At 65.6% G+C, this 16642-nt stretch overlaps 4 protein-coding genes across 4 annotated transcripts in view; all 4 read left to right on the forward strand.

Moving 5' to 3' along the window:
* The first annotated feature begins 3803 nt into the window (after positions 1-3803).
* Positions 3804-6344, forward strand: MADCAM1 (mucosal vascular addressin cell adhesion molecule 1). Its single transcript, XM_035348130.1, has 5 exons — positions 3804-3852; positions 4353-4619; positions 4715-5029; positions 5345-5998; positions 6156-6344. Exons 1-5 carry the CDS (start codon positions 3804-3806, stop codon positions 6278-6280), a joined length of 1410 nt encoding a protein of 469 aa, XP_035204021.1. The 3' UTR covers positions 6281-6344.
* Positions 6345-7337: 993 nt separating this feature from the next.
* Positions 7338-8904, forward strand: TPGS1 (tubulin polyglutamylase complex subunit 1). The gene is made up of 2 exons (XM_035348131.1): positions 7338-7706; positions 7877-8904. Exons 1-2 carry the CDS (start codon positions 7369-7371, stop codon positions 8406-8408), a joined length of 870 nt encoding a protein of 289 aa, XP_035204022.1. The 5' UTR covers positions 7338-7368; the 3' UTR covers positions 8409-8904.
* Positions 8905-9178: 274 nt separating this feature from the next.
* CDC34 (cell division cycle 34, ubiqiutin conjugating enzyme) lies at positions 9179-13610 on the forward strand. The gene is made up of 5 exons (XM_035348132.1): positions 9179-9382; positions 11823-11909; positions 12471-12568; positions 12651-12785; positions 13220-13610. Exons 1-5 carry the CDS (start codon positions 9206-9208, stop codon positions 13428-13430), a joined length of 708 nt encoding a protein of 235 aa, XP_035204023.1. The 5' UTR covers positions 9179-9205; the 3' UTR covers positions 13431-13610.
* Positions 13611-16604: 2994 nt separating this feature from the next.
* The window catches only part of HCN2 (hyperpolarization activated cyclic nucleotide gated potassium and sodium channel 2), a gene marked incomplete at its 5' end in the record, with an annotated part of 28875 nt that continues 28837 nt past the window's right edge, over positions 16605-16642 (forward strand). Inside the window, one exon of the mRNA XM_035308673.1 lies at positions 16605-16617. Coding sequence (XP_035164564.1) covers positions 16605-16617 — 13 coding nt within the window. The remainder of the gene's footprint in view (positions 16618-16642) is intronic.

Consider the following 16642-nt stretch of genomic DNA (forward strand, 5'->3'; position numbering starts at 1 on the left):
ATGAAATGTATTTATTTTAGTTCAAATTGTGTTTAGAATTGGCTAATCTCTCCCTCGGATGGATTATTTATTAAACTGCTTCTTTCCTGTTGTGTTGAAGCTCTCTGTTCCGATCAGTTTCCCCCGCCACCGTTACCACTTTTCAAGTCAGCCGCGTGCTTCTGAGCAGGACTTGTCTCAGCCCTCCGGGCTTGTGCTGAAGTGAGGGTGGCAAGCGTCTGCACCCACGGCCGTGTCGCTCTGATCTCCTCTCCTTAGTGGGCACAACTTGTCCAGTTATTTTCACCAATTTCTTAAAAATATTCTAGAACAAAAAGTACTTGAAACCAATTCAAATTCACCCCGATGCAAACACAGCTCTCCAGATCTTTGTCAGAGTATGAAAACCACGCTGTCCTCACAGCTCTCACTGCCTTGGTGCTTAAACACCAGGCACTCTGAAGCCACGAGCCCGCTACTCATCTCACTGTGGGCGTGAGCAAAACACCAGAGTTTTCTAGGCAGCACGTGCAGGCAATATTTGAGGTACAGGGGCCCCCTTTGGGATGTGGAGTGGGGAGGAAAACGCTCCACAAGTGCAGTCAGGGCTGGAGCTGTTGCCTTTGGCAGCCAGGGGCTTGCTCTCAGGTTTGTGTGAGCCCAGAGGGCTGCCTGCAGCCCAGTGCTCAGCATCCGTCCCTCGCCTCCTGCCCCGTGTGCAGCCTTTGTCCCTCGCTCCTGCCACGAGCAATTCCTGGGGAGCACCCCTGGGACCAGGGTGGGGGCTGCAGCACGCAGTTATTAGCATCCCAGGCCCTATTGTCTTCATTTCCAGGCAAGCTTAATTTAGATCTTATCTTCCTCATTTAAGGATTTAAGGGGTGTTTTTTGTTTTGTTTTGTTTTGAGGACAGTTGTGCTGTGAACAATGTAATCACAAGAAGGATGAGCAAATCCCAGTCAGACCTTGGATGGGATCTGCTGCTGGATGGCCGATATCCTGTAATGAGCTGGAAATGCAATTCATCTGCTGTAAAATATATTGCCTTTTGTATTTATTTCCTCTGGACTTTTGAGCTTATTGTATTTTTTTTTCCCTACCTTTATGGGTGGGGGCGGCAGACCTCAGTTTGACACAGCATCAGTGCGCTGGCGGAAAAAGGAAGGCGTGCATATTGCAAGTACAGCCTAGAATTCAAAAGAGCTTTTTTTTTTTCTTTCTTTCTTTCTCTTTTTTTTTCTGGTATCGGGTGGTGGCGAGTGCAGGTGCTGACAGCCCCGTGCTGTGCCCCAGCTCGGCGGCGTGGTGGTATCCTGTGCTGGGGGCCAGCACCCGTCCCACTGCCGTCAGTCTGTCGCTCTGCCAAGCTGTTTTGAAGTTTGTTTCCTGAAAAACGCCTCCGGGACGAGTCTTACAAAGTGAGAGTCCTCCTGGCTGTCAGGAAGGCGTGTGCTCAGCATCCAGGAGAAAAGTTCAAGCTGTTTCTTGAAAGTCATAATTCCCTTTGCGCTGACCCTAAAGGTTTCCTGTTTCTTGGAAGTCCCTAAGTGCCTCAGCCTGCTCTTCCCACCCTGTATCTGCAACTCGTAGATCTCTCTCTCTCTTTTTGCCATTTCTGGAAGGAGGCGGCTTTGTTCTCACAGACAAAAAGCATCGCTCCTGTGTGCTTCCAGCCTGGGGGAAAAATCCATCGAGTCCAGCAGAAGGGGAGAGCCCCTTCCTTCCTCCAGCATCCAGGCTGCTCGCTGCCCCTGCCCGGCAGCTCCTGGTCGTGCTGCCCCACTGCCCGTGGCTTTGAGTGCCTCGCAAGTCCTGCGTCGGGTCATTGTGCTCATGTAGCTTGTGCGGTCCTGACCCTTCCCTCCCCGGCTGCCCGCTGCAGACCTCACCACCCTCTGTTTCTCTTCACGTGCTGGAGAAGTTTCCTTTCTCCTGTTGCTCTCATGCACTAAAGAGCATCTTCTTGGGCAGCAGAAACGCCTGGAGATAACCACAGCAGCATCCTTGTGGCTTTATGGAAAAAGGATGAGGTGGAGGTTTTCCAACGTGGGCGCTGCCTGGGGCATTCACTCATCCTTTGTGCTGCTGAGCAAGGGGTGGCCAAGGGGATGACTCCCCGGCGGTTTGGGGTGAGTGTGGGCGAGGGCAGTGATTGCCCACGTCTCCACCGGGGCCGTGCAATCGCAAGGGCCACAGGTGGCTGAGGGGATGTGGGTTCAGGACACGGAGGGACCAGCGAGGTGCCTTTGCACACCCACACCTTGTGCTGGCGTCTCTGGGCTGTGAGGGCAGAAGCGAGGAGACTCCAGCACTGCCGCAGGTCTCCTCGCAGCACCCTTGGGATCGCTGCTGGGAAGAGCCCGGCTGGCGCGAGGAGCAGCCCTGGCCAGAGCTCGCCCCATCGAGGGGACCCAGGGTCAGGGGCCCCCACCCGTGGACCACGGCGGCTGCTGGAAGCTCTGGGAAGCAGCTCTGTTAACACAGGATGGAAGGAACAAAACCCCAGAGCCATTAATCACCGTGGCTTTAGCTGAATGTGCATATTCTGATGGCAGCTGTTTACAGAGCACTTCCCCTGCCATTGGGAGGCCTCCAGAACACGTCAGATGGTTAATTGCCTTTGGTCCCAAAAGGATGAGTGGCGTGCCCCGCGCCTGGAGCCGCTTCTCAGGAGTGTTCCCGCATGGGAAACGGCGGGTTCCAGCACAGACTTTCCACCTCCTGCAAGGGGAGCTGTGGGGGGGGATCGGGTGCATCCCCTCCTTCGGCCCTTCGGCACCTTCCCCAGCCCCAGCCGTCAGCCTGGCGGGACGGGATGGGCCAGGATGGGCCTAACTCTTCCCAGGGAGCAAGGTAGGGACGGGGAAGTGATGCCAGGCCTGCCATGGGAGCAAGGAGAGGTGCTGAGGCTGGATAATGTGGAGTAGTCAACATCCACGTGAAAACACTTTTTCCTTCTAACCTATGAAACCATCTTTCCCGTGGACACCTACTTTTGTCCCTAAAAACAACTTCTGGGAATAAATGCTGGCTGCAGCCCCTTGGGCTGGGTGCCTCCTCCCCGTACCTGGGGGCTGCACCCTCACAAACCCACGTCTCAGCCCCGCACCGAGCACGGTGTTGGCTCTGCGTTTGGGACAGGGGGACTGAGACAGGCTCTGGTGGACTTGTCCTCAGCTCTGCAGGGCCGTCCTGGCCCCGGGCAGCACGGAGTCAGTTTGGGATTGCGTGGGGCAGTGAGAGCCAGGCGCCCCGTGTCACCCCGCTCACCTGGCTGCCCCCCGGGTGATTTATTTCAGCTGTTGTTCCTGCCTGGAGCACCCCTGGGTGTCTGGGGTGAGCTGGGGTGGGAAGGCAGCCTGTCCTCCCACTGCATCCAGCCTCTTGGCATAGGAGGATTCAAACCCCCGTGTTCTGAGGGGGGTCCCGCTTGCTAGAAGATGGGGCGCCTGGCGGCAGCCCCCGCACCAACGGGGCGCGGTGAGAGCCGGGCAAGGACCAGGTCCAGGCAAGTCTCAGGGCTCCGGTGCCTGCCCAAAGCTGCTGGGGGGTGCGATGCAGCAGGAGCCCTGCAGGTCTCCTGGGCAAGAGGCTGCAGAGCTGGGTGGGAGCTGAACTTTGAACAAAACGAGAAAGCCCCTCTGGAAATACCCCGCTGGCGGGAAGGCCGGGGGCGGTTCTTGTAGGGCTTTAAGAAGGGCTGGGGACGGGGCTGGCAGCCAGGAGGGGACAGCCCCGGCCAACAGCACTTGCTCCCCAACGGGAGGGAAGGAAGGAAAACCTCGGCTTGCTGCTGCCCTGCCCCGCGGCTGGCCCTGCGGGCGATGGAAGTGGCTCCTCTCCTCCTTCTCAGCGCGCTGTGGGGCTGCAGCGGTGAGTGCCCGGGGGCCATGCCAGTCCCTTGCCTGCTGGCCCAGGGCTTCTGCTCCACGTGCTGCCGGCGGTGCTCCTCTCCTTGCTCCTCATCCCTGCACCCAGAGCTGTGGGGTCTGTGACTGGTGTGTGTGTGACGGCGTGTTCTGCTCCTCTGTGCTGCCAGGGGAGCAGCAGCGCTCGTGAAGGATGAAAACTGAGGCGAGAAAGGGTGTCTGGGCTCACCACTCACAAAACGGCTGGCAGATCTTGGTGGTAAAGAGCCTGACCAGGCTGCGATGCCTGCTGTGTGGCACCCCGGCTGGCTCCTGCTGCAGAAGCATTGGCTCTGATGAGCCACCTCTGTGAGCTGCACCCCCCACAGCCCTGGGAAGGGAGTTGGGTGGTGACTGAGTGTGAATGGTCAGCAAACAGGGAGCCAAAACCATGTCTGCTTTGCTTGTTGTGTCTGTTTCCCTCTCTCAGCCGGCCCCCGCCCCCGTTCCTCTTCCTTCTCCCAGGACGACCGGTTGACAAGATGGTGGTGGAGCCGCGGGAGCTGTTGGTGCGGTACGGGGACTCGGTGCAGCTGAACTGCTCGCTGCCCTGCACGGGCGGCACGGTGCAGTGGAAGGGGCTGGACACCAACCTGGGCAGCATCGACTCCTTCCCCACCCACAGCGTCCTGCACATCAACAGCGCCGAGGTGGCCACGGCAGGCACCAAGATCTGCCAGGGCACCTGTGGCGAGGAGCACTACCAGAAATCCGTCAACCTCAGGGTTTATGGTGAGCACCCCCCTGCCTAGCCCTGAATCCCCCACGGCCACGGGGAGCGGTGCCAAGAGTCACATTTGTGCTCCCCGCGGCGGCTCCTCTTGCAGCCCTCCCGGACACGCTGCAGCTCAAGGCGCAGCCGCCAGCCCTGGGGCCGGGTCAGCCCGCCACGCTGCGCTGCTCGGCCCGGCGCGTCTACCCGCCCGGGGGGCTGGCGGTCGCCTGGTACCGGGGGGACCAAGAGCTGCAGAGAAATGAACCTGATACAACGGAGACCGACGAGGAGCTGTTCGACGTCGAGGCCACGCTGTCGGTAGCAGGGGAGGACGTGGCGGAGGGCGAGCTGTTCAGGTGCGAGCTGACGCTGAGCATCGGGACGGAGATTTTCACCCGCGAGGCGTCCGTGGCTGTGAGCGCAGGGGGTGAGTGCCGGGGCTGGAGCTGGGGTCCCGGGTCCCTGCAGTGCCCTGTCTGCCAGAGCCTACCCCCACTGACAGGCACTGCTGGAAACCATTCTGCAGGAGGGTGACAGCACCCCTCGCTGTGCTGCACCGCCAGTCCCCGTCCCCGCTGCTGTGCTGGGGGTGCCGCTCTGCTGCTGCTCCCTGCCCAAGGGTGCTGCGCTCAGGGGGTGGGGGCGGCCGGGGCAGGCGGAGGGGGCATCGCCCCGCAGGGATAACGCGATGGGGGGGCACCGCCCCAGCTCTAAGGCTGCCCGGGACCCTCTGTGTTCGCAGCTGTGGCAGAGCAGCCGGCGGCGGTGGAGAGCCCCCGCACCACTCTGACCACGACAGGGAGCCTCAGCACCACCAGGCCTGTGGCCACCACGGCGCTGTCCCCAGAGCCGGGTGTCCCCATGCATGATCCCACCTCAGCCCTGACCGTTGCATCGCAGGAGCCCAAGACCACCTCAGAGCAGGCTGCTGCTACTGACCCCCCCCTAGTGGAGCGCCCCACTCCTTGGGACCCCATGGCGGGCAGCCCCTCAGCACGTTCGGCCACCGCCACGGTTCCCAGCTCCAGCCCCATGAGCCCCACAGCTGGAGGCCCGGCCAAGGCAGAGGGCACAGCTGCGCATGGCACCAGCCGGGGCTCCCACACGGCGGGGACGGGGATGATGCCCACCTGCAGCCTGCGGATCTGGTCGCTGCCTCCCAACGGGACGCGGGGCAGGGCCCTGCGCATCGAGTGCCACGCGCAGTGCGCTCAGAATGCCACCGTCCGCTGGCTGCGCACCCCCGTGGCCCTGTCACAGTACCGGGAGGAGGTGGCGGGCAGCGGCTCCACGCTGCAGCTGGACCACGCTGAGCCCCGTCACCAGGGTCACTACCAGTGCATCCTGCAGGGCCAGCACTCCCAGGCGGTCAGCCTGCAGCTGGTGGTCTCGGACGGTGAGTGTGGGTCCGCGGCCCCTGCGTTGCCCCCCACACGCATCCCTTGGGGTGGGCTGCAGCTGTGCTAGCGCTTTGGGGCATTACGCTCAGCCCCGGGTACCTGCCCGCGTGGGCAGCACGCCTGCGACGACACGTCCTCCTTGCGCCTTTGCAGATATGTTCAGCGCTGACCCTGCCATAGCCATGGGGACAACGATGTCACTCCTGGGACTGATAGTGACCGGTGTCATATCTCGTCGCCTGTGGAAACGATTCAAGTCACAGTATGAACTGTCCTAAGAGCAGGGACTGCCCCACCACTCCGCACCAGCCCCTGCTGTCATCCTGTCCGCTGCTGGGCTCTCCTGGCCAACGGAGCCGGGCAGCCCAGCTCCAGCAATGGGACCGAGGGAGCTGGTGGGGCGCAGGGTGCTGCCGTGAGACCCCGCGAAGAGCAGCCCCGGGCCCAGAGGGAGCTGCCCCTGCACCTCTCTGAGCACGGCCGCCCCGGCGCTCCCTCGCCCCAGGCAGGCCCTGGCAGCTGGCAGGCAGTGGTAAGCAGGGCTGGGACCTGGGACCTCTGAGCGGCCGCTGCTCCTCAGGGGCCTCCCCTGTGCCCGCGATGCTGACGGGGCCGCGATGCTCGAGGCCGCGCCGTCCCCACAGCCGGCCCCGCTCGCCAGCCCACAGCGCGCTGCCCGGAGGAGCCTGCAGAAACCCCGAAGGAGCGGCCGGGGCGGCGAGAGGAGGCGGCCGGGCGCCAAGAGGGACCCAGGGAGCTCAGGGGGACCCAGGGAGCTCGGCCGGGGCCGCCACAGCCCCGGGGCCCAGCACCGCCACGGGTGGCAGCGGCTCTGCGCGGCCCGCAGGCGCTGGGTGTCAGAAGGGCACCGCACAGGGGGATCACTGCCAAATAAAGGCGTTATTTGGATTTATTTGGGCGTATCTGGGTGCATTTGTGCCCCGAGGCTGTTCCCGCGGGTCCGTCCTGCTGTCCGCAGTGCAGGCCACGGCCATGGCCGGCAGCGGAGAGCGGCGGCCCCGTGGCCCCGTCCCGGCCCCGCAGCGCTCCGGGACACGAGGCCCGGCCACGTGCGGCGCCTCCTGCCCGGAGCAGCCATGGCGGCCGGTGAGCCTCACGGCTCCGTTGCCCACACTCAAGATGGCGGCCCGCGGCCTCGCCCGACGGCGGCGCTTCAACGCCGTGGCAACGGCTTCCCTCCCGCTGATTGGATGCGCGAGGCGACGACGGCGGTGAGCTCGCCGCACACGCCGCCCGCGGATTAGCTGCCAGTGTTCAAGATGGCGGCGCGGGAGCTTCCCCCCCCAGCGGACTGGCTGTGCGCGGCCAAGATGGCGGGGACCCGCCTTCGCCGCCCGCAGCTAAGATGGCGGCGTACGAGAAGCGGCGGGCGGCCGTCGCCCCGGCCCCGGCCCCGGCGGCAGGCAGCGGCCCGGCGGAGCCGCTCGGCGCGGCGGCGGGCGGCGGGCCGGGGGGCGAGGCGGAGTTCCTGCTGCGGAGCGGCGTCACCGCCATGGTGCGGGAGGCGCTGCTGAAGGTGCTGGAGGCGCGGCCCGAGGAGCCGGTCTCCTTCCTGGCCGACTACTTCGAGCGGCTGGTGTTGGGCGGCCCCGGGGCGGCCGAGGCGGCCGCGGAGCTCCCGGCGCCGCCGCAGCGCCTGGCCCGGGCGCTGTGGTACGTGCGCCTGGCCCACCACTCCCACAGGTGCGGGCGGACGGTGGAGGGGAGCGGGCGGCGGACTACGGCTCCCGGCGTGCCCCGCGGCGGCGGCACCGCACGCGTCCCTGGCCGGGCGCCCGGGGCACGCTGGGAGCTGTAGTCTTGGGAGGGGCCCCGCGGTAAGGCCGTGTGTTTCTTGCTCCGTGTCGCGGCAGGACGGCGTTCAACAACAACATCAGCACGGCCTACGAGGTGCTGGGCGCCAGCGGGCGGCGGCGGCGGCCGGGCGTGGACGGGCGGCTGTACAGCGAGCTGCTGCGGCGCATCTGCCAGCTCGGGGCCGCGCCGCAGGAGGTGGCGGCTGCGCTGCTGCGCAGGGTGCAGTGCCGGGACCACGAGGCCGTGCCCTTCGACGTCTTCCGCTACGGCGTGCTCACCTGCTTCGTGCTGCTGGAGTTCGTGGCCAAGGCGCACACCCTGTACGACGTCCTGGATGGCGGCACGGGCACGGCGGACAAGAGGGTCTGCCAGGCCGTCCTGCACACGCTGGAGGAGGCGCTGGGAGGCAGCGACTTCTCGGTGCCCGTGCGGTACCTGGAGGCGGGCTCCAAGCTGGGGCCGGACTGCTTGGCCTTGGCCATGGACCGGGCACTGCAGGAGAGGAAAATGAGCGCCTCCATGAGCAGGGAGGAGTTCCTGAAGAAAGCCACGGCCTTATTTGTTGCAAAAGTGAAGCCTGTTGACTAATGTCCAGGTGGGAACAACACTCGCTGCTTCCAGTTCTAATTCCCTAAGTGCAGCTTATGGGAGCCTTCAGTCCCTGGAACCGAGCCGGGCAGTGAGGCATGGGTGGGCTTGTCGGGCACTGCCTGATGAGCCCTGGGTGTGCTTGATGAGAGACTGCTCATTCCCATGCTCCTTTCCTTGTTCTGAGTACTACAAGTGCCCACTCACCTCTGGCACTTGGTGGTTACGTGTTTACCGAACCGCCTCAGCTTCTGCAGCCCAGACGCTGAAGATGAAGGCTCACACTTGGTGACTGGTCCAGCAGAGCTGCAGAGCGCTACAGGCCGGTGACAGCCTGGGGCTGAGCATCCCCCGTTCCCTTCCCTCGGGGGTCCCTCGGTTGTTGAGCAGACGCGTGTGGAGCCGTGTGTTATTTATTTGCACCCGCCTGTGTTAATTACTGATACCGTGCAATTATGGGATTACTGTAAGACATTAAAGCTTTTTATTTCTTTGAGCGGCCGGTTTATTTCCAGCCGCGCAGCGCTGAGCGCCGGGCCGAGGCGCGCTCCCGGCTCGGGCCGGGCTCTTCCTTGTCCCCGGTCCAGGAAGGGCCCGGAGGGGCCGGGGACGCCCCCGCGGGGGCTGCCGGGAAGGATCCGCGAGGCGGGCGGTGCCACGGGGGAGGAGCTCGCTGCTAGCCCCGCCCCTCTCCCGACGGCGCCTTCTGATAGGCGGGAGGAGGAGCCCGCTCTGGCCCCGCCCCTCGCGGTTGGACTACAACGCCCGTGGTGCCCTGCGCTCGCCCCGGGCCCGGCATGGCGCGGCCGCCCGTGCCCAGCTCGCAGAAGGCGCTGCTGCTGGAGCTCAAGGGGCTGCAGGAGGAGCCCGTGGAGGGCTTCCGCGTGGCGCTGGTGGACGAGGGGGACCTGTACACCTGGGAGGTGGCCATCTTCGGGCCCCCCGGCACCGACTACGAGGGCGGCTACTTCAAGGTGCCGGGGGACGGGGCCGAGGGGAGGGGAAGGCGGCCGAAGGAGCTGGGGGGGCTGGGGGCCGGGGGGGGCCTGGGGAGGTGCCGGGGGGGGCAGGCTTGCGGCCGGCGGTCCCTGGAGTGCCCGGCAGCAGGAGCCGCCGCCTGGGGACGTGGGGAGCCGGCGTGCGGGCGGGTGCTGCCGGCCTGCGCCGGGATTCCTCCCCGGGGAAGGGGCCTCGGCGCTCCGAGGGGCTGTGCCTCTGCGTGGGGGCAGGGGAGCGAGCTCGGATTGCCCCCCCCCCCCTCCCCACCAGGGGGTCCCCAGGCATCGCTGCCAAGCCAGGGCGGAAGGGACGAGCCGGGGCAGCTGCAGCCCGGCGCTGTGCTGGAGGTCGGGAGCGTGCGGGGCCTGACCGCGCAGCCCTGTCAGCGGGGCGCGTGTGCGCTCTGCCAGGCGTTGTGCGACCCGCGCGGCTGTTTTCTTCCTCTTTCTCTTCCTCCCTCCTTTCCGCACGCTGTTTTCCCTCACCGCGGTGGGTCAGCCCGGGGTCAGCCCGGCCGAGGCGCTGGGGGGCAGCGCGGGGGGCAAGCCTGGTGCTCTGCAGGCAGCGATCCCTCGCCGCCGTTCACCCAGAGACCCCCTCCGTAGCCTCTCTTGGCCTGAGGCCCTGAGCTCTCACGTTTCAGCAGCTCGTGCTCCTGTTCTGTACCTGAGAGTTTCGAGTCTTGACGCTGTTCTGGGGCAATAGAGGGGAGGGAAGGGGTCGTGTCCTTGTTTCGGGCTCGTGACAGCGTCGTGACAGCCTGTTCGTGTACAGCGAAGCACGGCTGCGTTCAGAGCCCCCTCGGGGAGCTCTTTGCCTGGGGATGGTTTTGTTCTGATCCTCTCGAGGACAACAAAGGGGATTGTTCTGCCAAGTTCAGCTGTCTGGCCCCAGCACAGGGCCTTGTGTTGTCTGTGGTGCCCTGAGCGCTCACCCCCTGCTCCCCTTCGCTGCTTCTCCCACCCCTTCTCCCGCATTGCAGGGAGCAGAGAGGGCAAAGGGCTGCCCCGGAAAGCTGCAGGTAACGAGCTTAACAAGGCAGGGCACTGCTGCTGCGCTCACGAGGCTCCTCCGACTCGCACAGGTCTGCTCGTGCCAGAGGAGCGGAGCTGGGGGACGCAGGGGGCAGAGGGTGGCTGGGGCTGGGCAGCGGGACACGACAGACGTCTCAGCCTCTGCGCTGAGCTCTCCACGGCCGCTGGCTGACAGCGGGGTTTGGCAGCACGGCGCGGTGCTGAGGCTGTAATTCCAGCAGCAGCCCAAGCCTCGGCTGCAGTTCCTGCTCTGAACGGGGCCTGTGCTGGGCTCGGGGGTCCCGCTCCCCAGAGGAGGAGGGGGGAGAGCAATGATCCCGAGGCACCGCGGGGCCGTTCCATCGGTACCGTCCCTTAAGGGATCTGAATTCTAAATTCTCACGTGCAACAAATGGTCAGAGCTTTTGTCTCAAATAATCTTAGCAGTTCTTTTGTTTTGGCTGTTGGCTTTTTTGGGAGCGGTGGCAAAATCTCCTTCTGGAAGTTTGCTTCCAGAGGCTGGGAGCACCCGAAAGACCCAGCAGCTGCCACGGGTCGTGCAGCACCGCAGGGAGGAGCAGCCTCGTGGGGATCCCAGGGAGCCCCTCCGGGGAGGGTGAGGATGCTGCTGTGCTCCTCTGCGCCGCCTCAGCCTTTGGTGGACTCCAAAGCCTGCCCCGATCGATGTCCCTGTGGCCACCGCCTGCAGGGCCCGGTGGGCGCTGCTGTCCCTGCTGGCGCTGGCCGTGGGCCGCTGCGTGATCGGCATCTGCGTTTATTTTTAGTGCCTGAGCTATGCAGCACGTCCGGTTTAGGGCTGGTCTTATTTTTCAGTGTTGACGAGCTATTTTTAGGGTTTCAGCGCGCTGAGCAGAGCGCCAAGCACCTGATGCTTCTTTCCCGTTCAGCTCCGGGGCGTGGAGTCTGCTCCCTGGCCGCCAGCTGGAGCCGTGTCCCCTGCAGCGCTGCTCCAGGGCTTTGTCCAGGGCTGGCCTCGGGTCCCGCTTCTGCCCCCGGCCAACGGCAGCCCCGCGTGTCACGGCCTCCTTGCTGCGTGCTGCGTGGGTCCAACCGGTGCCGCCAGCTCCTGGTGCCTGCTGCCTCCCTCCGCCGGCCGCCTGATTGCAAAAGGGGGAGGCAGGGGAGCGGCTTGCAGAGGTGGAAGTTGTTTCTCAAGGGCTTAGGGTGAGAAAAACATCCGGGGAGTCTCCAGCGGTGCCTGTTTGTGTTCTGGTCACCCCCCAGAGCTCCCCCCGTGTCCGCCAGCAGGCACAGAGGCTTTGGCTGCGCTGCTCTGGGCTTGGCAGCGGCTTCTTTCTCCTGGGGGGAGCGGGAGGTCGGTGCCTTCCTTCCCTGCCTTCTCACAAGCCGGTGCTTACTCCTCTCTGTTGTTCCTTTGCAGGCTCGTCTCCGGTTCCCCATCGACTACCCCTATTCTCCCCCTGCGTTTAGGTTCTTAACCAAAATGTGGCACCCCAACATCTACGAGGTAGGTGCCTGGGGCAGTGTAGAAGCTTCTCAGGCAGACAGGGAGGGTGCATGGTAAAAAAATCCCAAGCCCTGGTCACGAGCACAGCATTGGAAACCCTGCGCCTCTGTTTGGTGCCTGGCGTTGGAAACGCTGCCGACTGAGGCTTTAACGACAGCCTGCCTCGTATCCTGGAGCTGCTGCCATGTTGCTCAGCCTTTCCAGCTTGGAGAACTCCCACGCTTGCCTGGTGGGGACACAGTGCCTGAGCCAAGGGGGGATGTGGAGCAGGGGCTCGCAGCGCCCCGAGGCAGCAGCGCTGGTGGGGCCGTGTTCAGGCACTGGCAGCTCCGCCTGTGCTGTGCCGCAGTCCTGGGCTGCTGCCCGAGGGGGCAGAGAACGTAACGGGGACAGCCGGCTCTGCTGTCCCTCCCCAGGGACCAAAAGCCCAGGCTGGGACTTGCTCACCTCGTTTAAACCGAAGGGAAGAGTGGCTGGGGTACTGGAGCAGAGGACAGGCTGCTTGGGGGGGTGCTCGGGCCGGGAGCTCCCCTGAGGATGCAGCTTCGTGTGTGCTTTCAGACCGGTGACGTCTGCATCTCCATCCTGCACCCGCCTGTGGATGACCCGCAGAGCGGGGAGCTGCCATCGGAGCGGTGGAACCCGACGCAGAACGTGCGGTACGGCCGCGGGCAGGGCGGGAGCGGGGGCGGCGGGGCCGGGGGCAGCAGCGTGGCTCTCACGGTGTGTGTTGGCTGCCAGGACCATTCTTCTCAGCGTGATCTCGCTGCTGAACGAGCCCAACACCTTTTCTCCTGCCAACGTGGACGCCTCTGTGATGTACCGCAAGTGGAAGGAGAGCAAAGGGAAGGACCGGGAGTACACGGACATCATCAGGTGTGTGGGGGCGCTCCCAGAGCTCCCCGGCAGCACGGGGGGGTTCCTGAGCTGTTGTCGTGTGGGGTGCAGGGCGGCAGGTCCCGAGGGCACAGCCTGCCCAGCTCAGTCCCGTCTGCAGGCTGGTAGGAGGGGATGCTGGCTCTGAGAGTGGCTCTTGAGGTGCAGCTTGGCCGCGTTCCGTGCCCAGCTTGGTTGTTGCGGTCAGCCCTGGCCCTTCTCAGCCCCAGAGCTGAGCACGTGGGCATGCAGCAGACGCTGTGCCAGCACGGCCGTGCTGCCAGGGCTGTGCTGCGGGGCTGGAGTGGCAGCATGGGGCACCCCCAGTCCCGTGTGGGTGCGTGACCTTCCAGCTGGGGCACGAGCGGGGAGAGCTGTGTCCCCAGGCTGTGCGAGCACCGCTGTCCTCACCCCGCCTGCTTCTCGCCCCCCAGGAAGCAAGTCTTGGGAACAAAGGTGGATGCTGAGCGGGATGGCGTGAAGGTGCCCACCACGCTGGCAGAGTACTGCGTGAAGACCAAGACTCCGGCCCCGGATGAGGGCTCAGACCTGTTCTACGATGACTATTACGAGGACGACGAGATGGAGGAAGAAGCAGACAGCTGCTACGGTGACGACGATGACTCTGGCAATGAGGAATCTTGATGGCCCCCTGGCGTTGCACAGCATACTAAAAACTACTGAATTTTACCTCAACTAGGACAAACTGGCTTGAATTTAGGATCTGTCAGCCCTGAAATTTAACTCTCTACCTCGCAGGGAGACTATTCTGCTGTTGTAAAGGAAACCCCACCGCTGTTCTTGTAGAAGAAGCAAAAAAAAAAATCCCTGTTTTATAAACTTCCTGGGGGGGACGGGGGAGTCTCGCTGGGGCATTCATGAGCCCGCAGAGGCTGGGGAGCTGGGGGCTCCGGCTGGGCGGAGGGACAGGGACGGCTGCTGTCGGCTGCCCGCTGTTTGGGCACGTTCAGCTCCTCCTGGGGTGCGGTTTGGGGAGGCCGTGGAGCTGGTGAGCGGTCGTTTTGGGTGGGAGCAGGGGAGCTTTTGCACAGCTTTCTGCAGCCTCGGAGGAGGAAGGGGACTGCAGAGGGGGCGCCGCTCCCCCTTCCCTGCGGTGAGGCCATCCCGGGTGGGACCCTGCCGCCGCCCCTTCCTGCAGAGTGGGGCCGTGGGGCAGGACGTGGCTGTTCACAGCCTTTAACGAGCTGGGAGGGACGGGGTAGTTCTGAGTCTTTCTGCTTCTGTTTTTTTAGAAACTATTTAATAAAGTGCTTTAAGGGAGCGGCTGTGTGGGTGCCTGAGGCTCCGCCTGTGGTAGCGGTTTCTGCAGCAGCCCCGGACAAGCTCCTGCCCTGCTACCTGCGGCCCTGGCAGGCAGAGGCACTGCTCTGAGGGCTGCGGGGGGGCTTTGGGTCCTGCAGCAGCTCTCAACCCTCCCTCCCCAAACCCGTGGGGCGGACAGGCCTTTGGACAGGCCTTAAATGCGAGGGCAGAGCTGGGTTCAGGTGGCTCTGCGTGCCCCAGGCCTGCCCAGGCAGCGCCCGCCTGCCCTGGGCTTGGAGCAGGGGCCAAGGGGGCTCAGCCCCCCCAGATCTGGGTGCAGCTGGGCCCTGCCCCAAGGCTGTGGGCTGGGACCTGCTGGGATGTGCGAGCCGCTGGGGCCGTGGTCTGCGCTGCAGCCCCCCCCCCCCCCGCCTGATGTGTAAATGGGATAAGGCTTTGACTGACACCTGCGACCGCACGTGGTAAATGCATGTGCTTTGTTGCCTTAGGAAATCAGGCTAAAAGGTGAACAGGATTATTACTTTACTGGGGCTGGAAAATGGCTCCCAAGGTCACCGGGCAGTGCCAGCCTGGGCTGCTTGTTCTGGCCTTCCCCTTTTTCTCCTGGGGGCTGCTCCCTCCATCGCCCCTCGTGTTGCTCCGTGCCTTACCCTGTCTGGGCCCGTCCCTGGCCGTGGATGTTCTCCCTGAATCACCGTGCCCGCGCACCTTGGGGGCTGCTTGTGGCCGGTTACCTCTCACTGCCTCGGGCTGCTGGGGGATCGGGCTGTGAGCTGCCACCAGCCCCGTGTCTGGGAATGCCCCAGCCCCGGCAGCAGCAAGAGGGGTGGCTTCCCTGCCACCAGTGTCATGGTAGTAGGAGGTCACTGGGCCCCCTGTCCTGGGGCTAGGACGGCTGAGGGCACAGCACAAGGTGCTTGTGGCTGCTGGGAGCGGGACCCTCGGGGGGAGGCTGCCCATGCTCTGCCCTGGTTCTGCACTGCAGGAGCTGTGTCCATCCTCCAGTGCGGGAGGATGCAGGTGGGGGGGGGAAGGATGTGAGCGCATGGGGGGGGGGGGCACCGGGCAGGACGGGCTGGGGGACAGGCACAGAGTTCGGGGGAAGAGACGCTCCAGGAGGATTAAGGAGTTTACAAGACCGGTGGATCCCCACGGGGAGTACGGTGCTGAGCTGGCGTCAGCAGCCCCATTGTCTCGGCTCTTCCTGCCCCGCTGCCAGAGCCCCCGGTCCCCCCCGGCTGCGAGCTCCATGGCTCTCCTGGGGCTGCCTCAGCCGGGCCGGGGAAGGGACTGCTCTCCTGTAGGGCCCCTGGCCCTGGTGATCGGGGTCGAAGCACCCGGCAGTGCGCTGTTATCGCTGCCCAGCACCTCGGTGCTTATCAGGCAGCTCCAGCTGGGCTGGAAATGGGAACCTGAGACCCCACGTCCCCGGGGCTCCTGGAAAACCCCGCCTGGGCCGAGAGCGAAGGGTCTGCTGCTGCAGGGGCCAGCCTGCAGGCACGGCCGGGATTTCAGCCCCGGGGATGCCCGGTGGTGCCGGCCTGGGCTCGTGAGCGTTCCCCACTCCTCGCAGCTCCAACCGGGGCTGGGGCAGGACTGGGGCCGTGCAGCAGGGCCTGGCGTGCCGGGCTGCCGGTTTGTCTTGGCGCAGGCCCTGCCGCTGTCCGCAGGCAGCCTTTGTCTCTGCCTCGCCCCCCGCGCCGGGGAAGCGCTGCCCGGTTCCCTTCCCACGCGTGGGGCCGCGGCCCCGGCTCACCCTGGCTGCTGGCAGCGCCTCCGGGACGGCCGAGGCGGGGGGGGCGGGGGCACCCGTCCTGCTTGGGGACCCCCTGGTGACAGGGACCCCCCCAGCGTGCCCTGCGGGCCGAGGAGCGGGACCCCAGCAGCCACCCCCCGGTGCCCGGAGCCGTGCACTGGCCATGGGCCGAGCGCCCGGTGCTGCCCTCCGCGTCCCGCAGACCAGAGGGTGAGCAGGCGGGGGGCGGGCTGCAAAACCCGCTCCCCCCCGGCCGGCCCCCGCTGCAGCCGAGGCACCGCCGGGAGCCCCGGGGCCGCGCACCGGCCCGTCCTTGCGCTGCCCTCCACGGGCCCCCGCTCGCCCCGCGGCCCCGGGGGGCAGCCGGGAGCCGGCCCTTGGCCGGGGGGTGGGGGGGCGCGGGGACCACCGGGGGCGGCGGCGCTGCGCAAACAGAGCAAAGGGCGGCCGCTGCGGGCGGCTGCGGGGGCTCGGGCACCGGGCAGGCGCCGTTCCCGTCCCCGGGGCTCTCCGGGGCACAGCGCGGCGGGGGTGGTTTGCCCGCACCGGGCCCGGGGCTTCTCCTCCCTACCCCGCGGGCACGGCCTCGGCCTGCGGACGTGCTGCGCTCCCCGCACTGCGGCCACCGGGGCGCGGGGGGGAACCGGGGGTGAACGGGAGGGGCCGGGGGGACGCCGGGGGGGGGACGCCGGGGGGGGAGCCCCGGGTCCACACGCGCCCCGCTCCCCCCCCCCCCCCCCGTCGCCCCCTCCCATTGGCTGCCGTCGCGCGGTGGGCGGGGTCGCGGCGGGACCGGCCCGAACCGGCTGTCCCCGCG

This window comes from Oxyura jamaicensis, chromosome 28 (assembly GCF_011077185.1).
Source record: "Oxyura jamaicensis isolate SHBP4307 breed ruddy duck chromosome 28, BPBGC_Ojam_1.0, whole genome shotgun sequence".
In the NCBI taxonomy this organism is placed as follows: Eukaryota; Metazoa; Chordata; class Aves; order Anseriformes; family Anatidae; genus Oxyura; species Oxyura jamaicensis.

What these genes read in the sequence shown, in the direction of transcription:
- TPGS1 (XM_035348131.1), top strand. Translation starts at nt 7,369, where the DNA reads ATGGCGGCGTACGAGAAGCGGCGGGCGGCCGTCGCCCCGGCCCCGGCC. An exon ending in CTGGCCCACCACTCCCACAG is followed by an intron (nt 7,707 to 7,876) that starts GTGCGGGCGGAC and finishes GTGTCGCGGCAG; the next exon opens with GACGGCGTTCAACAACAACA.
- MADCAM1 (XM_035348130.1), top strand. Translation starts at nt 3,804, where the DNA reads ATGGAAGTGGCTCCTCTCCTCCTTCTCAGCGCGCTGTGGGGCTGCAGC. An exon ending in CGTCAACCTCAGGGTTTATG is followed by an intron (nt 4,620 to 4,714) that starts GTGAGCACCCCC and finishes CTCCTCTTGCAG; the next exon opens with CCCTCCCGGACACGCTGCAG. An exon ending in CGTGGCTGTGAGCGCAGGGG is followed by an intron (nt 5,030 to 5,344) that starts GTGAGTGCCGGG and finishes CTGTGTTCGCAG; the next exon opens with CTGTGGCAGAGCAGCCGGCG.
- CDC34 (XM_035348132.1), top strand. Translation starts at nt 9,206, where the DNA reads ATGGCGCGGCCGCCCGTGCCCAGCTCGCAGAAGGCGCTGCTGCTGGAG. An exon ending in GGCACCCCAACATCTACGAG is followed by an intron (nt 11,910 to 12,470) that starts GTAGGTGCCTGG and finishes GTGTGCTTTCAG; the next exon opens with ACCGGTGACGTCTGCATCTC. An exon ending in GAGTACACGGACATCATCAG is followed by an intron (nt 12,786 to 13,219) that starts GTGTGTGGGGGC and finishes CTCGCCCCCCAG; the next exon opens with GAAGCAAGTCTTGGGAACAA.